Source organism: Equus caballus, chromosome 10, assembly GCF_041296265.1.
Source record: "Equus caballus isolate H_3958 breed thoroughbred chromosome 10, TB-T2T, whole genome shotgun sequence".
NCBI lineage: Eukaryota > Metazoa > Chordata > Mammalia > Perissodactyla > Equidae > Equus > Equus caballus.
Window position 1 is genome coordinate 23,760,273 of NC_091693.1, and position 24,313 is coordinate 23,784,585.

At 53.0% G+C, this 24,313-nt stretch overlaps 2 protein-coding genes across 18 annotated transcripts; one reads left to right on the forward strand and one right to left on the reverse strand.

Annotated features, from left to right (window-relative positions):
- Nucleotides 1-47: 47 nt before the first annotated feature.
- MBOAT7 (membrane bound O-acyltransferase domain containing 7) lies at nt 48-12,677 on the reverse strand. Of its 10 annotated transcripts, none has more exons than XM_070223262.1 (8): nt 12,495-12,652; nt 11,327-11,405; nt 11,100-11,229; nt 10,443-10,569; nt 8,447-8,606; nt 6,816-7,176; nt 4,783-4,959; nt 48-1,081 (listed from the first exon to the last, which is right to left on the reverse strand). In XM_070223262.1, the coding sequence occupies exons 2-8, from the start codon at nt 11,400-11,402 to the stop codon at nt 694-696; spliced, it is 1,419 nt and encodes a 472-aa protein (XP_070079363.1). In that variant the 5' UTR covers nt 11,403-11,405; nt 12,495-12,652; the 3' UTR covers nt 48-693. The 10 variants fall into 10 exon arrangements, with proteins under 10 accessions (XP_070079363.1, XP_070079362.1, XP_023506135.1 ...); XM_070223261.1 differs by lacking the exon at nt 12,495-12,652 and adding an exon at nt 12,120-12,255; XM_023650367.2 differs by lacking the exon at nt 12,495-12,652 and adding an exon at nt 12,090-12,224.
- TSEN34 (tRNA splicing endonuclease subunit 34) lies at nt 11,512-19,746 on the forward strand. 8 transcript variants are annotated; one of them, XM_070223271.1, is made up of 5 exons: nt 11,512-11,688; nt 14,072-14,318; nt 14,554-14,797; nt 14,951-15,208; nt 19,250-19,746. In XM_070223271.1, exons 2-5 carry the CDS (start codon nt 14,076-14,078, stop codon nt 19,435-19,437), a joined length of 933 nt encoding a protein of 310 aa, XP_070079372.1. In that variant the 5' UTR covers nt 11,512-11,688; nt 14,072-14,075; the 3' UTR covers nt 19,438-19,746. The 8 variants fall into 8 exon arrangements, with proteins under 8 accessions (XP_070079372.1, XP_023506140.2, XP_070079371.1 ...); XM_023650372.2 differs by lacking the exon at nt 11,512-11,688 and adding an exon at nt 12,234-12,372; XM_070223270.1 differs by lacking the exon at nt 11,512-11,688 and adding an exon at nt 12,518-12,897.
- Nucleotides 19,747-24,313: the final 4,567 nt, after the last annotated feature.

Here is a 24,313-nt window from a genome sequence, read left to right on the forward strand (position 1 = left end):
GGGGCACAAGCGCCCCTCTGTCATTGATCCCCCCCATACACACACAGTCTTTGTGCAACACTTTATTGGGAGAGCTTTACACATTCTGACCCTGTCTTGGGCCAAAGGATGACAAGAGGGTGACAGGAGCACTGGGACCCTGAGGTGGCTCAGATGGAAGCTGCAAGAACCACAGTCCAAAAGCCTGCTCACCTGTGGCTCAGTTTCCCCTTTAGGAAACGAGAGGGTTTTGTTCCTTTCTAGGTCTGAAACACTGGTTGGATGAGATAAAAGAGAGTGAAAGCCACAAGGAAGAGGTTCCCCACTCCCAGAACCTGAAGCTCCTACACCTGCCCTCTGGATCCAAAGGGCACTTGCCCGAGGAGCCGGGTGGCCCATTGGCCCTGCTGTTGGGGGAAGCGCAGCTCTCTCTGAATACCTGGAAAGAGCGGCAGGGACAAAGCGAGATTCTCATCTGGACACCTTGATTTGACAGTAGGGAAAACTGTCCTGCAGCCTTCAAGGCGAAGGGCAGGGAAGCAGAGAGCCCCCAGCCGTGCTTCATCGGAGGCAGGGTGCTGAGCTGGGGGAACGGGAATCTTCCCCAGGCCCCCAGCCAAATTCAGGACTCTTTCTGAGCAAGGAGACAGCCTGGTTCACGGAATTCCCAGGCAAAAGCTCGGTGGCTTTTGACGGAGAGAGCGTTGCGGCAGCTTACTCCTCCCGGAGCTTTTCCGGGGCAAGGCTGGTGGGCTGCGACGCCGTCTTCCTCCGGCTGGGGCTGGCCCCACGCAAAGCCAGCCCCAGCCCCAGGGCCACCAGGGCCAGGATGTGGATGCAGAAGTAGACAGACGCCCAATACCGGAGGGTGTCGCCCAGCGAGAGCAGCACAAAGCCCATGCACATGTAGTCGTAGGCTCGCATCTTCAGGAACCAGTGCACCCAGTCCCAGACCCTCTGGCCCCCGGGGCTGAGCCGTCCCCGCAGGGCAGACACCAACTGGTCCTCGGCCGCCAGGCACAGCGGGATGGTCAGGAAGCTTAGGTAGTAGCCAGGGTGGAGGCCGTGCCAGTAGGCGCTCAGCAGCATGGTCCAGGCGCTCCTGGGGGAGGCGCTGGGAGTTAGGACCCAGGAGCCCAGGCCCCCAGCCCCTCCTCCCTCAGACCCAGGGGTCCAGGCCCCCAGCCCCTCCTCCCTCAGACCCAGGAATCCAGGCCCCCAGCCTCCTCCTCCCTCAGACCTAGGAGCCCCCAGCCCCCCTTGGAGACCCCAGTAAACCTAATCCTCTGTCCTCTCCCCATTTAAGGCTTAAAGGTTTCCTGTTCCATGGCCTATTCTCCCTTAGGACCAAGAAGTCTGATTCCTTTGAGAGCTCAGTGGTTCTCAGTGTGTCCCTGGTCCAGCATCAGCGTCACCTGGGAACTTGTTAGAAACACACATTCTTGAGCTCCAGCCCACTCCTCCGGTATCAGAAAGTCCGGGGGCGGGGGCCAGAAGCAATCTTCGATGGAACAAGTCCTGGAGGTGATTCTGATACAAACCAGCATTTGAGAACCACTGTCCTAGCCCATGAAGACCCAGAGTCCCTGGTCTGTGGCCCATCCTTATTCTGGGGCCCAGGAGTCCTGGTCCTCTGCCCTCCAAGCCCCAGAGCCAGCTCCCTTATTCTTGAAGAACCAGGAAGTCAATGGTCCCTGCCCTGTAGGGAAAGAGGAACCCTCAGCCCTCCACCCTCCTCTATAACTGAGGTCCCACCTTCCTCCAAGAACCCAGGATTTCAGAAGTCTGTCCCCCCTTCCCCGCTCAGGACCCACAAGTCTCAACTCCTCTCTTCAGGAACCCAGCTCACCCTCTCCCAGCGCCCCTTTCCTTCAGCACCCAGGAAGCTGAGCCCCCAGCCGCTTCCTCCTTTGGGGATCCAGGAGTATAATTCCTGATCTGTGAAGATGCAGGCATCTCTAGCCATGGTCCCTTGTCCTTACGGACCCCAGAATCGAACTCCCTAGCCCTTGAGGACCCATACTTTCAGGTTCTGATAGACACTTCTTGGACGGGACAGAGACCACAGCAGGCTCTGCCACGGATTGTGGCATGGGTGAGGGGGGGAGGGCCTGCCTTTCTTGCCCATGGGCATCAACCTTTCCCTCTGACACATCAGGGTGCTTGAAGTACCACAAGCTAAGGACAGAATAATGCTGACCATCCCAATCTTGAGGACATAAAACTCCACAAAGAAGCTTCAATTTTTCTTGTTGCCAAAAAGAGAACTTTTCCTCCCTCTCTTCTCTTAGGCCATTTCCTTGAAAAACCTAGTGTTTGAGAATCTTCTCTGTGTCCTTTGGACATAGGTGGAGATCTTTGAAAAGGCGAAATAAGCCTCTAGAAAGCATTCCGATCCGGGCATACTTTTCTTGAGGGTCTGGGAACCATCCCTTTGAAACGTAAACGTCCCTGTCTCCCCGCCACTGTGGGGGTTTATCCTAAGCCTGGCCAGCTGTCACCACCTGCTTGTCACACAGATATGAGTTTTGTTCTACCTTCAGATAAAGACTACTTAGCCGGCACAGGTGGCTACCCCAATTCCCAGGTGACCTTGGGATGAACTTGAGAGAATGCATAGCAAAGAGTGCTGGGGAGCCCTCTTACTTGAGGGCAAGCTATGGTTTCTCTTGAGAACATGCTACGTAACGGACCGTAAGGGATGGGTGGTATAAAAAGCGTGAGATTTCTTTCCATCTCAGTAACCACATTAGTGGGTACTTGCAACATGTGTCGCAATCTGGTTTAATGCTTATTCAATAAAAAAAACTGCTTTCTTTCTTTCTTCCCAAGGTGGAGAGAGAATTCTCTGGGTGGCAGGATTTAAGGAAATTTCCTCCAAGGGGGTGAGGGAAGGGGATGGGAACAGACAGGACAGTAGGACACACTTGGCACGTTTAAACTCAACATGTGCACACCTGAACTCTTGGTCCTTGCTCCAGCCGCTCTGCTTCCATCCTACCCTTCTCTCCCATCTCGCCGCTCCCATGTAGTGAACACTCTCCAAAGAATCGTCTTGCACTTCGTCGACACTTCTCCCTTTCCGTTCTGTCTTGAACCCACTCCAATCAGGCTTTTACTTCCGCCCTCCAAACTGCTCCCATCACGCCCAACCCGGTGGTCATAGCTGTCTTCATACACTGAAGCTCCAGGCACCGTACAACACAAACCATCCCTCCCGTCTCCTTGAAACATGTGGTTCCCTTGGCTCCCTTGGTTCCCTTCTGGGAATGAACTTTCCTGATGGTCCTCCTTATCTCCCTGGCTCCCTTTGCGGGCTCCTCCTCCTGTGTCTAGTCTACACCAGGGTTTCTCACTCTTGGCACTACTGACATTTGGGGCCAGATCATTCTGTGGTGGGGGGCTGTCCCCACACATCAGGAGCATCCCTGGCCTCCACCCCCTAGATGCCAGTAGCACCTCCCAGTTATGACGAAAATGTCTCCAGACATTGCCAAGGCCCCCTGGGGATGCGGTACAATTGCCCCCTCTTGAGAACCCCTGGTCTAAGCGCATCGGAACACCCTGTGCTTTGACCTGATGCTCAGCCACAGAACTTTAGTATCACCTATACCTGCTGATGCTCAAGTGTCCACTTCTTACACTGACCTTTCCCTTACGCGCCCGAATCACATAACTAACTGCCTATCCGATAACTGCAGCTGGACGGCCAACAGCTACCTCAAAGTTAGTGAGACTAAAGCGAAGTCTCGCTTCCTCACCCTACCCATTCCAGAAATCTCTTCCTGCCCAGTCTTCCCCTGCTCTAGAAATGGCCCTGGAGTGCCCTCAGTCACTCACACCTCTCACCGGGGTATCATGCTTCATATCCTCTTTCTCACGCCCTACATCCAGTCTGTGCCAAGCTCTGACTCCACTTCTCGAATCCATCCACTTTCTGCCCACTGTTCCCTACACCAGGACACCATCATCTCCCACCTGGCCAGCCCCAAAGGCCTCCGAATTGGTCTCCCTGCTTTACCTCCTGCTCCCTCCCCCGACCTCAACTCCATTCCCCACACAGGGCCAGAGTGGATCTTTAGATCATAAATCGGATCATGCACCAGGTAAGTCTGGCTCCAGAGCAGCCATCGTTAACAGCTTCATTATGAGAACATGTCCTGGTGCATCCTGACCTCATCTGCTGGCTCCAGGATGGCTGAGTGACACTCAGCAGGTTACCTAACCTCTCTGAGCCTCAGTCTCATCTTTAAAATGGGATGATGAGTTTCTGCTTCCTAAGGTTGTAAAGACAACAACATCTTGAGTGGGACGAAATCTCCACTCAAGAAATATCCGATGAGTGAAGAATAATAAAAGCTAATAAATAGCGAGCACATACCTGTCAAGCCTCACCTTAAGTACATTTCACACTTTAGCTTGCTTAGTGCTCATATCAATCTATGAAACAGGTAATAGCATTCCCCCCACTTAACAGCTGAGGAAACAGAAATCAACCAACTCCTCAAGGTTTCTCGGTAGCTGGTAGGGTCAAATTCCAGAAGGTCTTGCTAGAGTCCAAGGGACTCGCCACACTGGTACTGTCGAACGAGGCTGAACTTGACAGAAGTAGTAACTGAGGCTCACAGAGCAGCAACGATTTACCCACGAGTAACGCAAATCAGCGGCAGCGCAACGGGACTCAAGAAACTACAACTTCCATGATTCTCAGCAGCGGAAGCCTGGCCGAGGAAGCTGCAGGGGGCCCCAAGAGCTGCTGGGAGATGTAGTTCTGCAAATGTGGCCTGAGGGGACGGGGCTCACCTGAGGACGTAGGAGCGAAAAGGCGCGCTCTTGTAGATGTACTGCGCCAGCCACCACTGCACCGTCATGTTCCAGTGCCGCATGCCCTCCCGCACCCGCGTGCAGAAGTCTGTGTCATAGCAGTCGATGTTGCGGATGGTCTCATAGTTGTATTCCACGGAAGCCGCCTTCTCCAGACTGGTGGGGTGGAGGATGAGGGTGGGGGACAGACATGCAACTCAGCCAGGCCCCCTCCCAATGCTGGCTATCCCAGCCCCAGATGCCAAGGAGGGGATCGTGGACAGGCAACAGCTCTCTGGCTGTCTCATTTGCTAAGGCAACAGGGGAAGAGTAGCCCAGAGGGAGCCTTTTTGGGGAGGAAGGTGGGGAGGGGTTGGGGGCGCAGGTTCACCAACAATGGGGTTCTCTTCCTGGTAATGGGGTCCACAACAGCCATGAAAAGCCTCCAAGGGCTTTGGATGCTAAGCTGCGCACCTTTAGCAACCTGACCTTTCAGTCTCCAACGCTAGGGAAAGGCCATTCCTCAAGCAACCAAGCTCAGTGTACTCAGAGAAGCCTCCAAGCGTGGTCCTTTCTAGGTTGTCAGACACTGCAGTTGCTAGGGAAGTAGCATCCCTAACCAGATGGTCTGTGGTTGCCAGGGAGATGTTCTAGGCCCTGTGATACCGCCATGGTCTCTGTTGCTAGAGAAAGGGCATTCCTTAGCAACAAGACAAGAGGATGCTTAGAAAAGCTTCTGGAAAGGGCCTCTCCTGGCTATTGGTCCTTAGGATTGCTCAAGAAGTATCACCTCTTGCAATATGGTGGTTCCTGGATCACTGGTGCCAACATCCCCAGCAATGGGGAATTGTCCACCTGAACCCTTGGTGGCTTCTGATAATGCGACGGGAGTCATCCACTAGGAGTGGGGCCCAGAAGGGTTAGAAAAGCCTTCAATTCCTGCTTGACATTTTCTGGGGGACACCCTCTGTAGCAACTGGAGGTCTGCCCATAGTTACCAGGGCAGTGAAAATCACTTTGTGTGGGGGTGCTGCTTCCCCCACAATGGACTGGCAGTTTGTAACTACTCAGGGATGGCCTGACTCTATTGAGGAGGAGCGGTTCATAATTTCCATTGAAGGGCTGCTCCCCTAGCCGCAGCCCTAGGCAGAAGGCCTACCAAGGTTGCTGGAAACAGAGGGGCAGTCCATTCCTGGTTGCAAGGGGCAACACAGGATCAATACTTCCTTAGCAACAAGAGAGCCCCTACTACTAACAGTGCAACTTACCTAGCAATTAAAGATCTAGGGGGGTAGCATCATTAGCAACAAGGTCAATCCATAGTAACCAAGGAACTCGGTTTCCTTAGCAACAGTAGGAAGTTGACCTGTGGTTGCTAGGAATGATGTCTCCTCTGACAGAGGACAACACGGTCAGGGATGTTATTTCCTTCGAAACAGAGAGCAACTACAGGCTGTTATGAGATGACATCCCATGGCGGGGGGGGGGGGGGGGGGGGGTGGCTCCTAGCAACAAAGGGGTAGTTTAGGGGGTGCCATTCCCATAGCAACAAATAGCAAGCCTTCCGGCAGGAAGGGATGCACCATGGTTGCTAGGAAACCTGCTTCCTTAGCAAATAGAGGCAGTCCAGTTGCTAGGGAACCGTTTCCCTAGCAACAAAGGGCAATCGTCACTGCCCCATGATGGCATCTGAAGCAACCAGGAACAACTGGATTATTGGAGTGACACTTCCATGGCAACAGAGGGGCTGCACATAGTTGCTAAAATACCACTTTCCTTTTCCTAGCAACAGAGAGCAATCTGCCATCCCAAGGGGTGACAAGCCTAGCAACAAGGGGCCATGGGTGGGTATAAGGAGTGCTGTTTCCCTAGGACAGGGGAAGGTAGGCTGCGGTGGCCAAGGGGTGACACTGTGCCAACAACAGGTAGTGGATCTGCCCCCTGCTCCCTGCTATCCTCCCTGCTAGGGGCAGGGCCAGCCCGTGGTGATGGGGCTTGCCGGGTCTTGGGACACCTCCCTCCCGCCGCCTGACCTGCTGGGGGGTGGGCATTGGAGGGTCGGGCCGCCCCCGGGCCGGGCTTTGGCAGCCACGGGGTAGGCCCCGAAGCCAGCGGCAATGCAGCCGCACTCGGCGGCAATCCAGGCCACGTAGAAGCGCATGCGGAAGGCGAAGAAGACGGGGATCATGTAGAAGAGGCGGTCGGGCAGCGGGCGGGCGTAGAAGGCGTCCTCGCGCACAGCCTCCAGCGGGAAGAGATGCGAGGACAGCAGGAAGAGCAGCCCGAAGAGCGGGGCCGGCCAGGCGCGGCACAGCAGGGGCCGCAGGCTGGGCACGGCCCCCGGGAAGGGCTGCTCCAGCCAGTCCAGGTACGTGCGGTAGCGGAAGAATGGGCCTGTGGCGGGAGGGAGGGACAGCTGGTCAGAGACTGGCACAGACAGGACGGGGGCGGAGCTCAAGTGGGGCGAGGGAGACAGGAAGGGATTGGGGGGGGCCAGGAGCAGAGACTAGGGTTGGGGTATGAGACCCTGGAGGGAGGGGACAGACACCCAACCCAGACAGAAGGGACAAGGAACTCAAGAAAGAAAGAGGGACAATTACAGAGAGGGACCTAAGAGCATAAGGGGTATTGAGATGCTAAGACAGATGGAGACGGAGACCAGATCCCCTCGGCAGGAAGGAGCCCCAGGAAGTACAGCAGTGCAAGTGGAGAGGAAAAGACTAGTGTGAGAAGAAATCCGGGGGGGCTGGGGCTGGATCCCCAGGGGATCCCAGGACGCCTCTGGGTTGGCTGTGGGTTTTGTTCTGAGCACTGGGAAACCCCTGGAGGCTTTTCCAACAGGAAAGTGCTGGAACACCATTCTCCTTTTCACAAAACCTCTCTGGCTGCTGAGTGGGGAGGGGCCTGCTGGAGGACAGCGATGGAAAATAGCAGCCTGTTGGCACTTTAGATAAGATACAATGATGGCCGGCCTAGGGAGGGAGGAGCGGGGATTAACAAAAAGGACAGGGGTTCAAAGCCCTCTATGTCACAAAAGACTACATAGTGTATGATTCCATTTACAAATGTTCAGAACAGCTAAGTCTACAGAGACACAAAGTCAATTAGGGGTTTCCTGGGACCAGGGGAGGATGGAGGTTTGGGGGATGATGGCTAAAGGGGTACAAGGTTTCTTTCTAGGATGATGAAACTGCTCTGCCACTACATGGTGACAGTGGTCGCACAACTCTGTGAATATACTAAAACCCAGCAAATTGGACATGGTTCTAAGTGGGTGAATCTGTCAATTACAGCGCAATAAAGTTGTTAGAAAACGGAAAACCTTCTACGAGGTCAACATGAATGAGAAATATTTTCTGAGACTAAAATGGGATCATAAGCTGTGAATGTCTGTTCCCAGGGCGACAGGAACATCCGGATTATAAAGACTTTTCTCCTTTATCTCCTGTCTCCTCCCAAGAAGCTACAAGAAATCATTAGGCTGAGAATAGTTTGTCTTCCCTGGAGGAGTCCTGGGCCCAGTGAAGAGTCAGACAGAGACCCGGGAGATGCTCACCCTCGGAGCCGCAGATGCCGGAACGAAGGGCAGGAACACAGAACAGGCACAAACTCCGGGGGACAGTGGAGACACAGGGGGAGCAATGCGGAGAGGCAGGGCACTCACCTGTCATGATTCCCACGTAGCAGTAGCTGTAGCTGAGCGTCTCCAGCAGAGAAGGGACGTCAGGCAGCAGCCCTAGGTTGGGCCCCTTGCTGAAGCCCGAGGCCATTTCCTTCCTCTGGGCCAGGTGCAGGTCCTGCACTTCACTGGCCAGACTCACCAGCTGGGAGGAAGGGGCATGGGCGGGGGACAGGTCAGACCCCGGGGCCTTCCTCACACCCTCCTCCCTTACACTACCCCTCTTAGCAGTCAAGGGATGCCCAGGGAGTGCAGCCAGAAGCTGAGGTTGCACGCCACGGGCAGCTCTGGGCATCTACAGTCGTGAGCTGCAACTTAATGCCTGCTGCTGGCGGGTGTTTCCCAGGACTCAGACCTGGGCCCTCCTGTCTTTCTCTGTGTTTCGTCTTTCTGTGCTCTCCTGCAGTCGTGGCTTTAGATACCACCCACTCTCATGACTCCCAAACACTTCCCCCTGGGCTGGACTTCTCCCCAGCGCCCCAAACCTATTCATCAAGTTGCTTCATCATCAATACTCAGATGTCTACTGGGCACCTCGAATCTAACACATGCACAGTGGAACTCAGTATTAGCCACTCCCCACACCAGCTCCTCTTCCAGCCCCCTCCCTCAGGAAAGGCCACTACCATCTAATTAACTGCACGGGCCAGAAAGCTTCCTCGAAGCCCAGATCTAATGCCTTACGTCTCTCAAGTCTGTCCCTTTTGTTGTGCCTCTACCACCAGGCTGAATATGTTCGGCCCGCCCCTCCAGATCTCTTCTCTTCCCTCCTCCACACAGACCCAAGGCCAACCCCACAAGAGAGAGCCCCAGGCAGAGATGGAGGAAGGCAGGAGAGTGATTCCCCTGCAAGATCACCTTGGGCTGACCATGACCCTAGATAGACCTTCTCAAGGTGAGCGGCTCTACACCACCCTTTTTCCTTCTGGGTTCCACTACCTGCCCCTCCTCTTGTCCCCTTGGGCCCAGGGTTGGTACCGGTTCCCCTGCTGCTGGTCCAGGATTCCTGCGCTGTCCCTTCTGGCTCCTCCATATCCTGCCCACACCGTCATAAGTAAAAGCTCCTCAAATTATTCTAAACGTGGCATTTCCTAGTGGCAGCCTGCATCAAGCCACCACTGTTTGTCACCTGGACTTTGATGCAGGAGCCCTACTTCATCCCATCTTGCCTTTTCTATTGCATTTCTACTTGCGGCGCCCAGGCGAATATTTTTTAAACACGTAGATCTGATCACATCACCTCTCTGGCAACAAACCAAAAAAGCTCTTCCAGTGGATCTTGGGCCCCCACAGGAAGAAGTCCGAACTCCTCACCTTGGCCAACTAGGCCCTGCCTGCTGTGGCCCCTGCTCCCCTTCTCCTTCCTTCTCTTGAACAGTCCATGTGGCCAGCACACAGTGGATGGAACTCAGCCTGCTGCCTTCCACACACGCTATTCTCTACATCCTGAAAGGCTCTTCCTCCAGCTCTTCTCTTAGCTAATCTATGCCTGCCTACCCTTGAACTCCCATCCTGAAGAGACCTGCTTCACTACCTCGCCTGACTGTTCTGTTCATTGACATGTCACGGGAGCCCAGCACATAGTAGGAACGCGTCACTTTTCGGTCCGGGAATCTGTTTTCACCCATTTTCCCAGGTGATCTAGAGCCAGACGTAGCTGTCCTGGTTTTGTGCCCTTAGATAAGTGCCTTCTCCCCAAACTGGTTTTCTCCTTTGCCAAATGGCTTGCTACAAAGGTGCGAGGAGAGCATGTTGGTAAGCACTTAGCCTTTGGCACACTTCAAACACCAAAGGGCACCCACGGTTACATGACTCAGGATACTTATTTACCCCAAGGAAGGGCTGAGAGGTGAAGTCCACCCCCAGGGTGTGTGGGAGAGAAAATGCCCTCCTCCTCTGATCCCTACGGGAATGGCTGCGAGGAGGAGGTGACGCTGGGGAGGTTAACTGGCACAAAGCGAAGGTTGGAAGGGAGTCTGACCTTCAGTGTCAGCAGCAGCTGGACGGCATTGGTGAAGGGCGTGGGAGTGGGCAGGCCCAGGAGGCTGAGCGCTCGGAAGAACAGGAGGTAGGAGAAGGTCCAGGCTAGGGCCAGGGCGTGGCAGGAACTGGGGCAAAGGCAGGAGGCGGGCTGTGCTGGGCACAGAGACCTGGCCTCCGCCTCCCCCAGATGCCAGCTACAAACCCTCCCCCACCTCCCCACCTTCAGAGATAGAAAACCGGGAGAGGGAGAATGAGCATGATTAAAACAGCAGCAGCAGAGGTGCAGCCACACAAAAATGAGCAGCAAAAGAGAAGAGAAGGAGGAGGGGTTATGAGAGCTTCAGGGCCAAGACCCTTCAATCTTCTGTATTTTCTTGCAGGGAAGGAGGGAGGGAGAAAGAGAGATTACGAATATGAATGCTGGCAGGATCAGCAACAAGTAATGTCCTCCTCTCTCCTGAATCCATGACATGGATGTAAAGGATTGGGACAAACACAGGGGGACAAGACCCAGAAAAAGGCAGAAGAGGAAGAAACACAGACCAGACTAAGAATACAGAGAATTCAGAGGTAAACAAGAGACTTCCAGAAACTGAGGCAGAAACGGAAGACTCAAAGAGGAAACAGGTTGCTTCCTGCTCCCCAAAATCCTTACCAGGGCTGGGCCTGAATGAGAGCCCAGGTCCCAAGGATGGTGATCAGAGAATGCAAAGTGTGGGGGCCACAGGTGAACAAGGTGAGCCCCAGGCCCACGGCTGCTGCCCCCCATCTCTTCAGTCCAGGTCCTGGAGGGAGAATGGAAAACATAAAACTGGAACCTTCCAGGGGTTCCTCCCCCCCACCCCCACCCCCATTTTCCACTGGGGAGGGAACCTGACTCACCAGCTTTCTTAAAGAGGAAGCCGATGGGGATGGAGATAAGAAGGACCACTAGATATGTCCACTCTTCGGGCGACATGGTCTGGGGGAGGGGCGGAGGTTTCTAGTGAGAACCCCAGAGTCTCAGCCCCTCCCCCTTCGAGGATTCAGGAACCCGACCCCTTAGAGGATCATGCAGTCCTACCCTCAGCTCGTCTCCTCTGAGAACTGAGGAATCTAGACCTCCAGACTTTTCCTCCTTTGATAGAAGAATCCACTCCCAACCCCGCTCTTTTGAGAACCCAGGAATCCAGACCTCCCAGCTCCCTCCTCCTTCGAGGATCCAGGAATCCAGCCCCCGGTCTTTGCGAACGCAGAAATCAAAGGTACCCCCCTCCACCCCCATTGACGACCCGGGTATCTAGACGTCGCTCCGTTGAGATGCCAGAAACAACCCCTCACCTGGCCCCTTCCCTTTGAGAGCCCAGGATTCCAGACTCCCAGCCTCCTCCTCCCTCGAGGATCCAGGAACCCAGATCTCCAGATCCCCAGCCGGTCTTCGAGAGGACTCAGAGGAGCCCAGGCCTTCAGCCTCCCCCTCTTTCGGAGCTCCGGACCCTTCCCCGGCCTAAACCCCGGAGAGCCGGTCCCCTCCCCAGCCCCGCTCCGGCTGCGCGCACCCCGCGTGGGTCACATCCGCCCCGCAAAGCCACAGGCAGTTGCGCCACCCGCGAGCTCCCGGCTCCGCCCCGCACCCGTCAGCCCCGCCGACCTGCAGCCATCCCACCTCGTCTCCGGATCCCGCTCCCGGGCCCACCTGGGGGCCTGCGGGGCAAGAGGCGGTCGAGCAGTCCCGGCCCGCGGTCCACCCCGGGTCCGGCCACGCCTCCCCCGCCCAGCTCGGCCCCGCGCCCCCGCCTCTCTCGGGGGCCGGCCAGGCTGCGCGGTCCGGAGCCGGGTGCGCGGCCGCAGACAGGGGCCTGGCTCGGGCAGGGAAGGTGCCTGGACCCGGCGCGGGGAGCACGAGTCCGCAGCTGCCCTGGGACCCGGGATCTAGGAGCCGCGACCACGTAAAGGGGCGGGGCCTCGGGCTCGGAAAGAGGAGGGGCCAGAGCTTTGGGCTCCAAGGGAACGCCACGGGACCCGGGAAGGAGGCGGGGCCTGGAGCTCAGCGTTCGGAAAGAGGCGGGACCTTCGCTTCGGGTTGCTTCGGGCAGGATCGGGCAGCAGCTTGGAGGCGGGGGCCACAAGCTTCGGAGATAGTCGAGTCCTAGAAGTCTGTGTTCGGAAGCCCGCGAGGGCCAGGAGCTTCGGCCCGACGCGGGCGGGGCCCCAGCTTCGGTTTCTTTCGGAGATAGTCGGGTACAAGCGACCCTGATAGGCTGCGCTGATAGGTGGAGTCGCGTGTTTAGGGGTAGGCGGGGCCACAGGCTTAGGCCAAACGAAAGGCACGAAGCACTCCAAGGAGGCGGGGCGAACAGCGCCCTGGCTTAAAGGGGCGGGGCCCCCGGGGAGGGGTCACGTCAGCCAAGAGGGCGGGGCCAGGGTAAAGAGCCTGACGGTCCGAAATCGCTGAACCGAATCGGCGGAGGGAGGTGCGCTTCGGAGGGCGGAGCCAAGGTGTTCAACTTGAGGGGGAAGGCGGGACTCCGGCCCCGCGGGGCGAATGCCGGACTTCCCGCTTCGCTGAGGTGGCGCAGTGACGAAATTGACGCAGGGGGTCGGCATGGCAGGGGGTGGAGGAAGCAGCGCGTGGCGCGCTACGTAGGGGGTGGCTCCGCCGGGGCTGCGACTTGGTGTTTCCGAGGTGACTAGCTGCTTCTGTCAGAGTACGGGGCGACTTTCTGAAGGGAAGCGAGGAGGCGGGCCGAGCGCTCACCAGCGGGGTGAGCCCGCCCGAGGGGACAACAGACAGCGGGCGCACAGGGGGCGGGGCCTACGGCTGTGGGACTCGGATGTGGGGCGGGAACTCCCCAACTGGGGGAGCGCTTGCAGTCGGAGGGGGCGGGCCTCAGGCTGCGGGGTGACAGGAGCCGATGACGTCCGAACGCCGGACCGCTTACGTTCGGCAGAGGGCGGGGCTGTGCATTCGGCCGAGCCGAGAGCTCCCGAACGCCGAACCGCTTCTGACGGATAGCTGCGGGGCCGCGGATTCGGCCGAGCCGCGGACGTCCGAACGCCCGAACCACTCGCGCTCGGGCCGGGCTGGGCTTCGTTCTGTGCGAGTCCGACTCCGAACGAAAAGGCCCTGAGGCCGAACCTCAGTGTTTCGACAGGGGCGGAGCCAAGTCCTTAGTGGGCGTGGCCTCGGCGGAGGATTGGCCTCCGGAGGTCCCGACACCTGACGGGAACACCCGAAGGGAGAGGGCCGCTTTGCGAGGGGCGGCGCCAAAGTGGACCTTTCGAAGGGGGCGTGGCGCTGCCCTGGGGGCCGCTTTTCTCTCAGGCGCGGAGGCGCGAAGGCAGGACCGCAGTATTGGCCCAGGCCGAAATGCCGACCATGGGGTCTGAGCGGCCCGGCCGAGCGGGGCCCCGGCAGCTCTGCGAGGGGCGGGGTCTCGTCTCCGGCTGCCCCGGGGCCTGGCGGGATCGCCGAGGGGCGGAGTCCAGCGCTCTGGGGGCGGGGCCTGGCGCGTCTGTTCGGCAGGTGGCGGGCTGCGGCCCCCGGCGAGGCTCCGCCCCCTGAGGCCCGGCGGCGGGGCTTCCGCGAGACCCCGGAGGCGGAGGGTGCGCCGTGTCGGTGACCGCTGTGTCCCCTGGCCCCTGCAGGAGGATGCTGGTGGTGGAGGTGGCGAACGGCCGCTCCCTGGTGTGGGGGGCCGAGGCGGTGCAGGCGCTGCGGGAGCGCCTGGGCGTGGGGGGCCGCACGGTGGGCGCCCTGCCGCGCGGGCCGCGCCAGAACTCGCGCCTGGGCCTCCCGCTGCTGCTGATGCCCGAAGAGGCGCGGCTGCTGGCCGAGATCGGCGCCGTGACCCTGGTCAGCGCCCCGCGCCCGGATCCCCGCCAGCACAGCCTGGTAAGGGGGCGGGTTGAGGGCGCGCGCCCCTGGGCCTGCGGGAGAAGAGGCTGGAGGCCCGGACTGCGTGTCCCTGCGGTGGGAGGGGTCTGGGAGTCCTGGAATCTGGAGAGCGGGAGCCTGGGATCCCCGGGTTGGAGCCCTGAAGTTGGGAGGGGCCGGGGAGTCGGGATTCCTGGGTTCCGAAGGGAGGGCGTGCCTGGATCCTGACGCTCCAGCTAAGTTTCCTTCTCAGACTCTAGCATCCTTCAAGCGCCAGCAAGAGCAGGGCTTCCAGGAGCAAAGCGCCCTGGCAGCTGAAGCCCGCGAGACCCGTCGTCAGGAGCTCCGCGAGAAGATTGCGGAGGGCCAGGCTGCGAAGAAGCAGAGGCTGGAACAGGATTCGGGGGCCGGCGAGAGCCAGGAGGCCAGTGGGAACCCAGCTGCTGGAGAGAACGAGGCCAGCGCTAGCCAGGCCTCGGGAGAGCAGGAGGAAGCCGGTGAGCGTGGGAGTTAGAGTCCAGGGACCAGGAGGAGGAGGGGAGACATCTTTTAGGAATTTTGGCTGGGAATCTAGGGCCTGGGTCTCCCTGGGGGATGGAAGGACCTTGCTCCTAGGATTCACCAAACTCTCTCGGATTCATCTCCCATAGGCTCCTCCTCTCCCCAACCAGGGCCTTCAGATGGGGTGGCCCCCTTGCCCAGGTCCGCTCTGCTCGTCCAGCTGGCCACTGCCAGGCCTCGACCCATCAAGGCCAGGCCCCTGGACTGGCGTGTCCAGTCCAAAGACTGGCCCCACGCTGGCCGCCCTGCCCATGAGCTTCGCTACAGCATCTACCGAGACCTGTGGGAGCGCGGCTTCTTCCTCAGCGCCGCCGGCAAGTTCGGCGGCGACTTCCTGGTCTACCCTGGTGAGTTTGCGCTGGGGCCTCTGGGTGCTGCTCCTTCCTTCATCCCACCACATGCTGCAGTTTTCCTTTTTGTCTCAATTTTCTCAGCTTCTGAAACCCATGGAAGGACAGGAAACCTTTGGAACTTAGACTCATTTGGAGGGCAGTTTAGTAAATTTTGTTAAACCTTCCTTTCATCCAGAAGTTCCTCTTAGAAATACTTAGATATGTGCACAAAACACACAAGAACTATGCATTGCAGGATTCTTTACAGTATTAAAAAGTTAGAAAACAACCAGAATGATTATTAATAGGTTAGTGATTAAGCATCACTGTTAGTTGTCAGGGAAACAGCATTTAGTTGTCAGAAACTGTTGTAGGTCCCTGTACATTTATCGAAAAATGACCAAAGCGGGGGGAAAAGAATAGCTTGTAGGAAACATGTATAGTAAAAAGTAAATCATGCAGTTATATACACATTATTTAAGTAGCCTTAAAAAGTTGTGGCTCTGGGGCTGGCCCTGTGACTGAGTGGTTAAGTTTGCGTGCTCCGCTGCACGCGGCCCAGTGTTTCATTGGTTCGAATCCTGGGTGCGGGCTTGGCACTGCTCATGAAACCACGCTGAGGCAGCGTCCCACATGCCACAACTAGAAGGACCCACAACGAAGAATATACAACTATGTACTGGGGGGCTTTGGGGAGAAAAAGGAAAAAAATAAAATCTTAAAAAAAAAAAGTTGTGGCTCTGGTGAAAGACTATGAAAAGGACTTAAGATAAAATGGAGTACTAGACTAAGAGAATCCTATCAAGCAAGTAGAAAAAGGCATGAAAGGGTGTACTCCAGCCCAACTACAGTGGTTACCCTTGGGAGTGAATTTACATTTGTTATATAGGTAAAGGAGACTTCTGATGAATCAGTTAATTTTTAATTTGTAGTAAGGGCACCTTTCTTGTATCACTAAAAGTTTAAAAAAATTGCAGAAAATCACCCTTTTTGTTCCCTCTAAGAATGTGGAAAGATCGAACTACCTGATAAGTAGTCAGATCTTAGCTATTGATTGGAGACCGTCCACTAAGTCTTCTGCAGGTGAGCCGAGAGCTGTAGTCTTTTCTCAGATTAAAGCTTAACTCACGGGCCGGCCCAGTGGCGCAGTGGTTAAGTGCGCACATTCCGCTTCTCGGTGGCCCGGGGTTTGCCGGCCTGGATCCTGGGTGTGGACATGGCACCGCTTGGCTAAATGCCATGCTGTGGTAGGAGTCCCACGAATAAAGTAGAGGAAGATGGGTGTGGATGTTAGCTCAGGGCCAGTCTTCCTCAGCAAAAAGAGGAGGATTGGCAGCAGTTAGCTCAGGGCTAATCTTCCTCAAAAAAAAAAAGTGACAGATTTAGGAGCTGGGAACAGTTTATCTGCCCCATTCTCCACAGATAACCATGGTTTATGACTTCCTTACTATTTTTTTGGTGACTTTTGTACGTAAAAATTATTTTGGCTTTGAAAATGAATATTCAATTTACTAAACATACACATGCTAATATCTAGTTCTTTTCTAAGCTTTCAGTTCAATGTACAGATCTAATTTTTTTCCAGTCGAGCAGATTTTAAGTGGCCTGTTGGTTCATGTTTGATCCCATTTGCAAAAGGAGTTAAATAGTTTTAAATATTAAGCTGCATTTTACATTTGAATATATTTATTTTGTTTTTAAGTTCTGCAGTTTTCTGATTATGGAACTTGTCAATAGCTTAAATGTAGTAAATTATAAAGGGGGTGAGTTTTAGGTTTATATATTTGAACACTGTTAATAGATTTACTAAAACTTCGGGTTAAAATAAGTTTAAATCAATCAATTAAAAACACATTTGAGGGGCCGGCCTGAGGCTTCTCGGTGGCCTGGGGTTCGTCGGTTCGGATCCTGGGTGCAGACATAGTGCCGCTTGTCAAGCCATACTGTGGTAGGCGTCCCACATATAAAATAGAGGAAGATGGGTATGAATGTTAGCTCAGGGCCAGTTTTCCTCAGCAAAAAGAGGAGGATTGGCAGCAGATGTTAGCTCAGGGCTGATCTTCCTCAAAAAAAAGAGAAAAAAACATGTTTGAAACTGAACCATAAGGCTGACCTGTTAGTTCTAATAGGTTCGTATTTTTAAAACAATAAATACTCAGTGTGCCAGCTATACATGGAATCCTTGTCCCCTGAAGATTAGTATTGAAGAATTTCTAAGTCTAATTCTAAATCTTCCTGAGGTTAAAAGGTGCTGAGCCTCTAAGAAAGCAATTTTGGGGTGGCTTCACGACCCTCCTCAGCTGGCTGAGGCACCACAACAGAGAGGTGCCTGGCTCCTGGGGAGCTTCTTGCTGAAAACCCAGCTGCCAGACTAGGCCTTGTTTTATAGTTGCTGTGACGTCCCCTCAGATGGGATGTCGCAAGCCTTGCTCTTTCAGATTTGCATTAACTATTACTTAGTCTTCTGTATCGTGCCCCACGCGGGTTTCTGCTCTACTTGATCAGATTCATCTAACCCAGGAGCAAACCACAACCAGGTCAACTCTGGCCCACCCACCGGTTTTTCTGTTTTTTGGGGGGGAGGGGAATATTAGCCCTGAGCTAACATCTGCCACCAATCCTCCTCTTTTTGCTGAGGAAGACTGGCCCTGAGCTAACGTTGTGCCCATCTTCCTCTATTTTATATGTGGGACGCCTGCCACAGCATGGCTTGCCAAGCAGTGTGTAGGTCCGCACCCAGGATCCAAACTGGCCAACCCTCTGCCACCGAAGCAGAATGTGCAAACTTAACTCTTGTGCCAGCCCCTACTTTTTTTAAAAATAAAGTTTTATTAGAACACAGCCCTGTCTATTTTTTTTTTAAAGATTGGCACCTGAGCTAACAACTGTTGCCAGTCTTCTTTTTTTTTTTTAATTCTTCTCCCCAAAGCCCCCCCAGTACATAGTTGTATATTCTAGTTGTGAGTGCCTCTGGTTGTGCTATGTGGGACGCAGCCTCAGTGTGGCCTGTGAGCAGTGCCGTGTCTACACCTAGGATCCAAACTGGCAAAACCCTGGGCCTCCGAAGCAGAGCGCACGAACCTATGAACCTAACCACTCAGCCATGCGGCTGGCCTCCTCCATTTGCTTACATATGGTCTGTGGCTGCTGTTGTGTTGCAGAGGCAGAGCTGAGTATTTGCAACATGGCCCAGAAAACTGAAAATATTTACCACCTGGCCCTTCTCAGAAAAATTTTCTTGACCCCTTTATCCCATCTATTAATTACTCCATCTTATTGTAAATTCTTACTTCTTTTAGCCTGTTGGAGTCACTTCTCATTGGATATTTACATGATATCCTTTTAAGTTCCTCATGACTTTGACTTTGTGGTTCTGGTTCTTAGGTCATGACAAGGATATGTTCAGTTATTTGTTTTTTCAAAGGTTTTATTTTTTTCCTTTTTCTCCCCAAAGCCCCCTGGTACATAGTTGTATATTCTTAGTTGTGGGTCCTTCTGGTTGTGGCATGTGGGACGAGGCCTCAGCAAGGCTTGATGAGTGATGCCATGTCCGTGCCCAGGATCCGAACCAGCGAAACCCCGGGCCGCCGAAGCGGAGCGCGCAAACTTAACCACTTGGCCACGGGGCGGCCCCTGTTTGTTTTTTCAAAAAAGAAGATTATGCTATCCATGTGTGACACCTTGCCCCTGTCCCCCTTTCACTCTTACTCAATGTATCATTGACCATTTTCCAAGTTGGTACATTCTTTTATCTTAACAGTTGTATAATTTTCAGTCTTACAGATACACATGAATTTAACTAGTCCATTTGGTTGTTTCCACTTCTTAGCAATTGCAAATGATAACAAAGTAAACATCTTTATAGGTATATTAGTGTTGCTGTACTTACACTTACAAGAGAAAAATTACGAGAAGAGGGATTTCTGGATCCAAGGCTATCTGTTTTAAAATATTCATAGTGATTGCTAACACCATCCCCTGTCCCTGCTGTGGACTTTCCAGTGTCTTCCAGCCTCTGCCACTGGAAACTGCTACAGGCCTCTCTTCCCCACCCAGGTGACCCGCTGCGGTTCCACGCCCACTACATTGCTCAGTGCTGGGCTCCTGGGGACCCCATCCCACTCCAGGACCTGGTTTCTGCCGGCCGCCTCGGAACCAGCGTCAGAAAGACGCTGCTCCTTTGTTCTCCGCAGCCTGATGGTAAGGTGGTCTACACCTCCCTGCAGTGGGCCAGCCTGCAGTGAACTCCAGAGACCCATGGGATGTGGCTGAGTCTGTGGCAAGAGCCTTTCTAGACGATCCCAGGCTCATTTCTGCGTGGGAGGCCAGGACACCCTCCTACCTCCCTCTGCGGGTAGTTTTTGATTCCGGATTTGTACACACTACATCCTTTCTGTGCCCCTCCCTGTTTCAGAGCACTTACTGGCCGTGTTGTTTTTGTAGTTACCCATTTCCAAACTGTGAGCTTCTCGAGAGTGAAGACTGGGTTGGATTCATCTCTGTTTTCTACAGGGCTCAGGTCCCAAGAGGTCCCAATAAACTTGTTGACTAAACGTGAAGTTTGTGATTTGAATCCTTACAACAACCTTGGGAAGCGTGGGCATTTGCATCTGCTTACACAGTTGAGGAAAAGGCCTGGAGGAGGGGAGATGACTCGCCTGAGGTCACACAGCTAGTAAGTAGCAGGGCTGGGATTGAAATCTTTCTGAGCTCTTCCCACTGCACAGCCTTCCTTTTGAAAAGAGTTTTATAAAACATTTCAGGGGCCAGCCTGGTGGCGCAGTGGTTAAGTTCGTGCACCCCGCTTTGGTGGCCTGGGGTTCGCTGGTTCAGATCCCGGGTGTGGACCTACTCACTGCTTATCAAGCCATGCTGTGGTGGCATCCCACATATAAAATAGAGGAAGATGGGCACAGATGTTAGCTCGGGGCCAATCTTCCTCAGCAAAAAGAGGAGGATTGAAGGTGGATGTTAACTCAGGGCTGGTCTTCCTCGGGAGGGAAAACAATTCAGATGCATACAAAGGCATAAATAAAAGTAACACATGGAAGAAGGAAGTGAGTGTTGCAGTTTCAGGACAGGAGTTTGGAGTGGGGAGGGGAATGTCAGGAAGGGCATGTGGGCTTCTGGAATGCTGGCGGAATTCTTTTTCTTGGCTCGAGCGGTGTTTATTCAGGTGTTTGAGAATTATTTTTTATACTGTATATTTATATTCTAGATCCTTTTTTTGTATGTGTGTTATATGCCACAATTTTTTACAAAAGCTAAAACTCATATGTATAAAATACGCATTTATAAAACACTGCTATATCCACCTTTCTGCTTAAGAAATGACTAGAACGTTACCAGTACTGACTTCCAGTATTTCTAGGTATATTTAAACTGCGTAGTTTTGTCACACAGGTTTCGTTGCAGTAATACGCTCACGTGGTAAAAATTCTGGGGCTGAAAGTCTCTGCCTCTAGTTCCTCAGTTTCTCCCCCTGCGATTTCTTCTTTCTTTCTTGCCCTTCTCAGGAAACAACCTTGATAGAATCTCACTTCTCTATAAGTTTGGATTAATTTAAAATAGGACACTCACCCCTGCCTGGCTAGCACTGTTCTTTGTGCCTCTTTGGTAATTGGCTTTAAATATATTCTCCAACCTCTCTCTTCTGTCTATAATAAAGTACTTAGAAGTCTCAGTACCTGTGTCATGAGTCTTCCCTCTCCAAAGTTCCTCATTAAAAACTATTATGAGGGGCTGGCCTGGTGGTGCAGCAGTTAAGTGTGCACGTTCTGCTTATTGGTGGCCCAGGGTTCACTGGTTCAGATCCTGGGTGCGGATATGGCACCACTTGGCAAAAGCCATGCAGTGGTAGGCATCACATGTATAAAGTAGAGGAAGATGGGCAAGGATGTTAGCTCAGGGCCAGTCTTCCTCAGCAAGAAGAGGAGGATTGGCAACAGATGTTAGCTCAGGGCTGATCTTCCTCAAAAAAAAAAAAAAAAAAAAATATTGTGAGAGCGTCACATGCAAAATACCAAAACAAAGCGCAAAAAAAAAAAAAATCTAGACACAGACTTTATACCCTTTACAAAAACTAACTCAAAATGGATCATAGGGGCCTGCCCAGTGGTGCAGTGCTTAAGTTTGCACATTTCACTTTGGTGGCCCTGGGTACACTGATTCAGATCCCGGGTGTGGGCCTACACACTGCTTATCAAGCCATGCTGTGGCAGGCCTCCCACATATAAAATAGAGGAAGATGGGCACGGATGTTAGCTCAGGGCCAATCTTCCTCAAAAAAAAAAAAAAAAAAAAAAGGGATCATAGACCTAAATGTTAAATGCAAAACTATAAAACTCCTAGGAGATAACTTAGGTGAAAACCTAGATGACTTTGGGTCTGGTGATGACTTTTTTTTAAAGATTTTATTCTTTTCCTTTTTCTCCCCAAAACCCCCCGGTACACAGTTGTATATTCTTCATTCTTCATTGTGGGTCCTTCTAGTTGTGGCATGTGGGACGCTGCCTCAGCATGGTTTGATGAGCAGTGCCATGTCTGCACCCAGGATTCGAACCAACGAAACACTGGGCCGCCTGCAGCGGAGCACGCGAACTTAACCACTCGGCCACGGGGCCAGCCCCGACCTTTTTTTTTTTTCTTTTTTTTGAGGAAGATCAGCCCTGAGCTAACATCTACTGCCAGTCCTCCTCTTTTTGCTGAGGAAGACTGGCCCTGAGCTAACATCAGCGCCCATCTTCCTCTACTTTATATGTGTGATGCCTACCACAGCATGGCTTGACAAGCAGTGCCATGTCCGCATCTGGGATCCGGACTGGCGAACCCTGGGCCACTGAAGCAGAACGTGCGAACTTAACTGCTGTGCCACCGGCCCAGCCCCTGGTGATGACATTTTAGATACAACACCAAAGGCACAATCCATGCAAGAAAGACTTGATAAGCTGGACTTCATTAAAATTGAAAGCCTTGAGAAAATCTTGCAAATATTTTCTGATAAAGAACTGTTGTCCAAGATACACAGAGAACTCTTAAAAGTCAACAATAAGCAAACAACCTGATTAAAAAATAAGCCAAAGACTTTAACAGTTACCTCATGAAAGAAGATAAACAGATGGCAAATAAGCATATGAAAAGATGCTCCACGTCATATGTCATCAGGGAAATGCAAATTAACCATGGGATCCCACTCCACACCTATGAGAATGGCCCACATCCAGAACACTGACGACACCAAGTGCTGGTAGGGATGTGGAGCAGTAGGCCTCTCTCTCATTGCTGCTGGGAATTGCTAGTACAGCCACTTTGAAGGGAGTCTGGCAGTTTCTTATAAAACTAAATGTACTCTCACCATGTGATCCAACAATTACTTTCTTTGGTATTTACCCAAAGGATTTGAAAACTTAGGACCCCACAAGAATCTGCACATAATGTTTATAGCACCTTTTTTCATAATTGCCAAAACTTGGAAGCAACCAAGATGTCCTTTAGTAGGTGAATGGGTAAATAAACTGTGGTACATCCAGACAATGGAATATTACTCAGTGCCAAAAAGAGATGAGCTATCAAGGCTTCAACAGACATGGAGGAAGCTTAAATGCATATTACTAAGTGAAAGAAGCCAATCTGAAGGCTACATCTTTATGAGTCCAACTGTATGGCATCTTGGAAAAGGCACAACTATAGAGACAGTAAAAAGATGAGTGGTTGTTAGGGGCTGGAGGCGGGTGGGAGATGAACAGGCAGAGCACAGAGGATTTTTAGGGCAGTGAAAGAGCACAGAGGATTTTTAGGGCAGTGAAACTACCCTGTATGATACTGTAAAGATGGATACAGGGGCCAGCCCCCTGGCCGAGAGGTTAAGTTCGCGCGCTCTGCTTCGGCAGCCCAGGGTTTCGCCAGTTCAAATCCTGGGTGCGGACACGGCACTGCTCATCAAGCCATGCTGACTCGGCATCCCACATGCCACAACTAGAAGTACCCATAACTAAAAATAAAAATACACAACTATGTACTGGGGGGCTTTGGGAGAAAAAGAAAAAAAGTAAAATCTTTAAAAAAAAAAAAAAAGATGGGTACATGTTATTATACATTTGTCCAAACCCATGGAATATACGACACCAAGACTGAACCCTAATGTAAACCATGGACTTTGGGTGATAATGATGTGTCAAGACAGGTAATAAATGTACCACTCTGGTGGGGGATGTGGATAATGGGGAGGCTGCGCGTGTGTGGGGGCAGAGGATCTTTGTGAAATCTACGTACCTTCTTAATTTTGCTGTGAGCCTAAAACTGCTCTAAAAAACACACACACACACACAATTATGACTGGTGTTCCTATACCCAATTGGTCACTAAATCCTGTGGGTGATACCTTTCAAGCACTGTAGACCCAGAATTTGACCACTTTGCTCCATCTTCACTGCCAATGTGTTGGCAAAAGCCACGATGTCACTCACTCGGATGACTGCAATACCCTCCTAACTCAGCTTCGTTCCCACTCTTGCCCCTCTATCGTCTGTTTTCAACAGAGCAGCTGGCATAATTTGGTTAAAACGTAGGTCGGACCATGGCACTCCTCTGTAAAAACTCTCTGATGGTTTCCCATCTTGAAGTAAAAGGAAAGGCCTTGCACTGCAGGTTCCTCTTTCATCCTGACCCCATCCATTCCATACTCCCACTACCCTTCCTGGAATGCTCCTCCCCAGGATGGCCACATGGTCTGGTCCCTCCCTGCCAGCTGGTCTTTCCTTCACCATCACCTTCTGAGGCCGTCCATGGTCACCCTACCTTAAAATTTAACTCCCCTCCTGCACGCTCCTACCTTCTTGATTTATTTGCTTTACTACTTATCACAAATGTGATATTGTGACTTATTAGTAGATATATTTGGTCTTGGTCCTCATTTCTATTTTTCTTCTCTCCAAAACCCCCCAGTACACAGTTGTACATTCTAGTTGTACGTCTTTCTGGTTCTGCTATGTGGGATGCCACCTCAGCATGGCCTGATCAGCAGTGCTAGGTCCACATCCAGGATTCGAAGTGGCAAAACCCTGGGCCGCAGAAGCAGAGTGTGCAAACTTAACCACTCTGCCACTGGGCTGGCCCTCTTGG